Here is a 6,991-nt window from a genome sequence, read left to right as displayed (position 1 = left end):
GAGTAAGACGTATAAGAAGAGAGCATGTGACGTCCAGAGGACGCTGACTGAGCGATGAGTAACGCTGAGTAAGGGAGCATAATCGACATAAGGTCAGATAGTCCATGGCTGAGTAATGCGAGTAATCCGGACGCTGTCTAGAATAGTCCGGAACATCGTAGAACGTACCAGAATCATGTGGAGGGATGGCAGGATGCCAAGTAAGTACAGAACAAAAGAATGTACGTATATGGTAAGTAGGAAAGTCCATGCTGGCGTATGGTAGACGCACAGCCACTATCACTGCCACTCCCGGTCCGGCACAGCCGTAGACACAGAAGTTCAACAGGAGCGAGCATCAGTACGAGCGCAAGCACGAGCACGGCCGCGGCGGCGGATATGGACATGGACGCCGCCACGGCTACAGGCATGGACGCGGACACGGGTCTGGATGTGGACACGGGCATGGACGCGGACACGGGTCTGGATGTGGACACGGGCTTGGATGCGGACATGAGCATGGACGCGGACACGGGTCTGGATGTGGACACGGGCTTGGATGCGGACATGAGCATGGACGTGGATACGGGCGTGGACGCGGACGCGACGGTGGGCGGCGCAGGCGTGGGCACGGACGCGACGGCGAGCGGCGTGGGCGTGGGCGCGGACGCGACGGCGGGCGGCGTAGGCGTGGGCGCGGACGCGACGGCGGGCGGCGTAGGCGACGATGGGCAAGACGCTGCTGTCTACCCTGCGCCCGACGTGGTTCATGACGAGGACGTTCCTGCACCGCCTCAACCGCCTCTTCACCATCCTTGCGCTTGCTCATTCTCACCCATCTCTCTTCCGACGCCGCTTGGAGGTTTCCCTGCCGTGTACCGCTCCGATCCTGAATCCCTGACTCGCAACATCGACGCTCGCCAGCTCGCAGAATGGAAGAGTCGCAGTCAGCGCACCTCCGCGGGTATCCAAGTCTATGGCGTTCACTATCCTACGCCTAACGTGGCCAAGCACACAACGGACGGCATTCAAAAGGCACTCTCCGCGCTCACCAAGTGTACCACTGTGGAAGTCTCTGCGCCGATCGCTGCGCAAGATGAGAACGGGGACGACTTGCTACCCCGCCCTGCCACCTACTTCGCGTACAACCTCACGGAGGAAGCCGCAGCAAAATTGAAGAAGCAACGATGCTGGTCGATGAACGCTATCTCCTTCTTCGCGTACGACCTCGATCCTGTCATCCCAGAGTTTCTCTTCACGCTCCACGGTTTCACCGGACGCGATCCAGAAGCTCTCAGTGAGACTGTCCGGAACACATTGTTCTCTACGGAATACCATTCCTTCACCGCATCCTTCGCCCTGAACGATCCTCAACTCTGCGGACGCCCTCTCGACTCCGTGATGGCGGCGCTCTCGCAGTCACTCAAGGTCCGCCCGTGCGGATCATCAGGCGTTAACGTCTACTGCACTTCGCCTACGACCCAACCGGACCTCTGGCGATTGTGGAGGGACGTTCTGGGATCCGCGAACTACACTCATATCTACTTCAGTACGGGTCGTCGCGCGCCAGATCTGATCTGCTCGGGCTGCCACGGTGCTGGTCATGTTCGGAAGCACTGTCCGTTCGGCACTCTCCTGGGGTGGAACGGCGCGCGTAGCTTGTAGAGCCAGAGCAATCAGAGATTTCGATAGCGACCTGCGGCGTTTCGACATAGCATACACGTCTTCCATGTAACGTTCCTCGTATACAGAATGTACTCTTCTCAGACGCGTACTCCGTGATATGTATAATATGAAGAACCTAGACCAAACGAACTACGTAAATCGTAGACGAATCCCGAGATGAGGGCCTCAACAACGTCGGACGGGAGTACCTCCTCCAGCAACCTGCGCATGGAGTATGCATAACTTACAAGAATTTCACGATATATAGTTCCCGTTGCCTTCAAGGCCGAGTCCTCGTGCCAGTCCCCGATCGGCATGAAGACCACCGCAAACTGGCCTCCATCAAAGTAAGATTGGAAGCCGAAGAGCTTTTGGAAAAGAACCTCTGTCCGTTCGACACCACGTCGAGACCGGAGTACGTCCGAGAGAGTATCGAGGAACGCGCAAGCGCGCGGCGCGCAATGCGAGATGTTGCCTCCATCCGCCGTGCCGATGGTCCTTGTCCACTCGCAGAGGGAGAGAAGTCCCCCTGGACGTAGAACGCGTATCGCGTCTGCCAGGAAATCTCCGTAGTCGGGGAGCTATGGCATCATTGAGCTCTCGTATCAACGAGTACGTGCAGCATCAAACTTACACCGAGTGAAATTAGACGGCCGTGGACGACATCGAAGGTGGCGGAAGGGTAGATCAAACCCCCCTTGCAGTCGTGTATATGAAAGGTGACGTTATCGGGAGGATACCGAGTGCCGATGGGAACTGTGCTTGACATCAGGATGCGTAGATTCGGATGTAATGGGAAGAGGGTGATGGCAGACGCACCTACGTCGAGTCCATGGAACGCTACCTCCGGCAGTTGTTCGGCAAGGTCGAGCATCCTGAGCGGAGCAGAGTACATGCTCATTGAGCTAGAGCGGGAGGGGATAGTAGCAATAACGCACCATGTCCCTAGCCCAGTCCCGACGTCCAACGCCCGGGGTAGTCCGTAGCGCCCCCTGGCAAGAACATGGCGTAGCTTTGCCAGGCAAATTTGTTCCGTTGTTCCTCTAAGAATGTTGTGTAGCGCTCTTTGACGCTTTCAGTCATTACATCAATCAGGGGAGCGCATAGACTGAAGTGCATGGTAGACGCACCTGATGCTCGTGTCCGTCGACCGGGAGCGGGTAGGAGCAAGTGGAAGAGTAAAGTCGGCCATTTATTTCGCTGAAATATGCTGGGAAGTCGTCCTCTTCAAGCTGAACTATGCTGTCGACGAGCTCGTCGCAGTCGCGTCGACCCGCTATCGCCGCGGAGACTCGAGATCGAATGGCCATGTTGAAGGGAACGGACAAGGAGGAGGGTTGAGGAGGGTCGCCAGTGGATATCAAAGGGGGGGGCATCGTACCCACGCAGGAGTCGCGGAAGCACGCCTAATTGCATGCGGAAACCGTCCGGCAAACACACGTTAGGACGCCGCGCGCTGCGAGTGTCTGCAATTGGTTAGAATCTTACGAGAACTCCTGAGGCGGTTGAGCGCGAACCTGACCATCTTCTGATGGCTACTTTGCTCAGGAGGTTCTGATGCTAAGGGAGACCTGGCACTGTGCAGGGTTCAGCATCGTCGGGCATCATTGTTACGTCCCAACCCGGAGTGTGGGGGCGGGTATTTCTCGAGTCCTGCGATCTGGAAAATCATCAAATCCTCAGAAGTTGGAACGGACGGTTGTGCGCGATAGCTCACTGATAAGCTATAGCAGATCCGATACGTCAGTCTGGTCTTTATGGCGTAGGGCCGTTTTTGTCCTGGAGAGCGCTAGTCCCGAAGGTCGGCCAGACGCGTGCGCGCGCGCGTACTCGCCCTAGATGTAGGCCGTCACCAGAACCGAAGAGCACATGCAAATAAAGCGGAGACACTAAGACAAAGGATAACGGCTAGCTGGGAAATTTACTAATTGCGCCGGCACAATGGCACCTCGTCGTTTTGGAGTTCTCATAGCGTGTCGCCTGAGCACAGAACCGAAAGCGCCCGGAAGCACCGGTTCATCACTCGTTACGGTTATGGTCACGGTCACATTGGACAAACAGACCACCACGGGACGCTGAGCGCTGAGCGATCATGAGAGCTGACTACTCAGTACTACCTGCTAGCGGCGCAAACCTGGAGGCAAAACTAGATACAGCGAGCTATTGGTGCGTGGGATAGATCGAGTAAGTGAAGGACGCCCCGTGCGGACCACTGTTTGGGGAGAAGCACAGCTGATGGCCAGGACAACCGCATTAGCCGCCGGTCACCCAAATTCCACGCTGAGGGACGGGAGCCAGCCACCGTATCAAGCTCGCACGTGTGAAGGCCTCAAGCCTCTCAGGCATGGGCTGAACCCCATGCGACAGCGAGTAAGGTTGCTAACCGCCGCCGACAGTCCCATATGCACTATTGACGCTGTCCAGCCTGCGCGAACAGAACGTTGGAGACTCGCCCAGGAGCAGATTGTTCGTGCCTCATACTACCCAGCCGCAACATAACGGAGTGTGATCATCGGAACGCTGGCAAGCGCACCACAAAATGGAGGGAATGTGGATATGAATGTTTTTCGGTGATGAACATTCCCAGCGGGTGGTCACACTTTAGCGCGACTTCGCCATCTAGAGCTGGGTATACCCCGCCGCTTTACGGAGCTCGCATCTGCATTGCCTCCGGGTCGCGTCTTCGCGTCTCCGTTTCTTCCGTCCTTATCCTCTGTTCTGCTCCCCCGCTCGTTCTCCGCTCGATTCACCCGCTCTATCACTCGGCCGCCCCCGAATCTCCCACCTCCGATTGACCCGCTCCGCCCACGATTCATCCGCCTGCGAATTGTTAGCTGAGTCGTTTAATCGCCTGCACCTCGGCCTCGCCGCCGGCTCGCCCTCCTCACCCGCTCCCCTCGCCACCCGCGCCCCTCGCCGCCCGCTCGCCCTCCTCACCCGCTCCCCTCGCCACCCGCGCCCCTCGCCGCCCGCTCGCCCTCCTCACCCGCTCCCCTCGCCGCTCGCTCGCCTCGCCGCCCGCTCCCTTCGCCGCCCGCTCCCCTCGCCGCCCGCTCGCCCTCCTCACTCGCTCCCCCCGCATGCTCCCATGCCCGCTCGTCCGCATTCCCGCTTCCCCGCTCGTCCGCTCGGTCGACCGTCCGCCTACCCGCTCGCAGGCCCTCTCGTGTTGCTGCCCTTCCGCCGCACTCTGGAAGACGGCGTCCTCGCGTTCACGCCCTGCCTTCACGCTCAACGTGGCTGCGGACGCTGCCACTCGACACACCTCAAAAATGCCTCGCGACTGCGCATGAGCTCTGGCGAGCCTGAACACTTACGGACATGATTGGGGGATCCCTGGAATCTGGGAGGCGACGTCAGGGAAGCAAACCACTCGTGGCGGAGCAGCAGCCCGGATGACGAAGAGCTCATCGTGGCAGCCAAGCCCGGTATAGATGGAGTGAGCGGAGCCGGCGACTTCGCTGGGAAACATCGGTGAGCACCATTCGTTAGAATCATAAGAGAATGCCACACACCTGTCTGACATCCACGCCGTTTTGTACGGGTTTCCGCCGGTTCAGTCGTACTAGCTGCACGCATATGCACTCGCCCTCGAATATCGTCCACCGCGCTACCACTTCCGGCATCTTATGTGGACAACGACCACACGAGCGGAGGGAAGTAGTCATCGCCCACCGAACCGGCACCCGCTTCCTCCGCCGCTGCGTCGTCTGCGTCGCCTTCACCAGCCTGTGAGTCGATCTCTATAGGAGCCCCCGCTTTGCTCCTTCCAACTCTAGCACCACGTAACGGTCACTCCGCCCCACGGCCCGCGTTCACCTTGCGCTCGCCTCGTCGTACGACTTCCACCCGACTTCTGCCGGACGCTGCTCAACACAACCCAAGCACATTGGCGGCGATGTTGGTGCGTCCCGTTCCACTTCCCGCGAGTCCACTGCACGCCGTCTGACCCGGCGCCGAACGAGACAGCGTCGCGTCGCGAGGGTACGACTCGGAGGCGGCAACGTGTTCAACCGCAATATCGCGAGCTTGCGACGCAGACACACCGCGGCGAGGGCTCTGAGGCGTCGTCGAGGGCGCACACTCGTGTCACTCAAGATTGGGCCGGCGCGGTGACCGACTGGATCAGCGGGTAGAGGACGTCGTTGATTGCGAGCAGAGGTACGGAGAACGGTACGCGGGAAGGTATGTCTGCCCACTTCCCCGCTCTCTGAGTCAGGCGTGACCCGACTCGGCCTCCGCAGGCCTACGCTTCCCCGCTCTCCCTCTGCCCTGGGCCCGTGATCGTTCCCTGGGCGTGCTCTTGTCCACCACCGTCTTGTCTGGTCGCCATCATCCTTCACCGTTCTCCTTCACAACATCCTACCGGCTCTCTGAGTCAGGCGTAACCCGACTCGGCCTTCGCAGGCCTGCGTTTCTTTATCCTCCTTATCGCTGCGCTCGTGATCCCGGATGGTAGTGGCGATGCCAGCGCGGTCATCTGTCAAAAGCCGTCCACCAGACCGCAGCTATAAAATGCCCGCCCTCAGAACGTGCACTCTTGCGTCAACATCCCAATCATTATCATGTGTAACGATGTCGGCGCCAAGTATTCGCTCTTGACATTCAGCATTGCGGCTCCTCGCGTCGCGCCCCTGCAAATGTGTATCAGAATTAGCTCAACCTGGAGAACTGTCACGAGGCTTCAAAACGACAGCTGATATTGCATGGTATGTATAGGCTTCACTCCAACCTATGATATTCCGCTTCCAATGTTCAAGACTTCAATTCAGGTCCTTGTCAATCCCCTACCCTTGCGCTCGTCGTCACTCGGTACAACCAACTTGGGAACTTCAGACCTGAGCCGTTCTGGTACATCTATTCGTGGTGAGGAGACCATCTTTGCGTAGAGGAGAGGGTTTCTATACGATATCATGAACGCGATGGCCTTGCATGATGCGCCCCTCGAGCACGCCATGGCTCGAGCATGGTCGAAGATACCAATAAGTGGTAAGTAGCACCGTTGGGATAGGAAATCGCTCCAGTGACCGCAGTTTGTAGGAGGTAGATTTGCGTTAGTTGAAGATTTTGCCCAAACGGGTGCTCGACGTAAGTGGGCTATCTTATCCGCGCACTGAAACCGACGTCTATGAACTCGACAGGAAATCCAACCGCCCACCCCGCATGGCGTTTATTTGCTGGTGGGTAGGAGTCGTTGTCCGTTCGTATAATTGACTTGCACGCTCTCACTATCTTCACTAAGCTTGCAGAACGGATGCTTTAATGCGCCGAGACAGGGCAGATACCCCCCAACTCATCCTGACGCGCATGTAGGGAATTTCGCTGGGGATGAAAAGGGCTTTACGAG

General features: G+C 58.2%; 2 protein-coding genes across 2 annotated transcripts; one reads left to right on the top strand and one right to left on the bottom strand.

The window, feature by feature from the left end:
- Positions 1–378: 378 nt before the first annotated feature.
- On the top strand, positions 379–1,644 carry TRAVEDRAFT_49797 (uncharacterized protein; the record flags this gene model as incomplete). The annotated part of the gene is made up of 1 exon (XM_008042158.1): positions 379–1,644. One exon carries the CDS (start codon positions 379–381, stop codon positions 1,642–1,644), a length of 1,266 nt encoding a protein of 421 aa, XP_008040349.1.
- Positions 1,645–1,742: 98 nt separating this feature from the next.
- Positions 1,743–2,954, bottom strand: TRAVEDRAFT_128511 (S-adenosyl-L-methionine-dependent methyltransferase; the record flags this gene model as incomplete). The annotated part of the gene is made up of 5 exons (XM_008042602.1): positions 1,743–2,225; positions 2,279–2,400; positions 2,464–2,519; positions 2,583–2,716; positions 2,775–2,954. 5 exons carry the CDS (start codon positions 2,952–2,954, stop codon positions 1,743–1,745), a joined length of 975 nt encoding a protein of 324 aa, XP_008040793.1.
- Positions 2,955–6,991: the final 4,037 nt, after the last annotated feature.

The sequence above is a fragment of the Trametes versicolor genome, assembly GCF_000271585.1.
Source record: "Trametes versicolor FP-101664 SS1 unplaced genomic scaffold TRAVEscaffold_8, whole genome shotgun sequence".
In the NCBI taxonomy this organism is placed as follows: domain Eukaryota; kingdom Fungi; phylum Basidiomycota; class Agaricomycetes; order Polyporales; family Polyporaceae; genus Trametes; species Trametes versicolor.
This window is presented reverse-complemented; position numbering and strand designations above follow the sequence as displayed.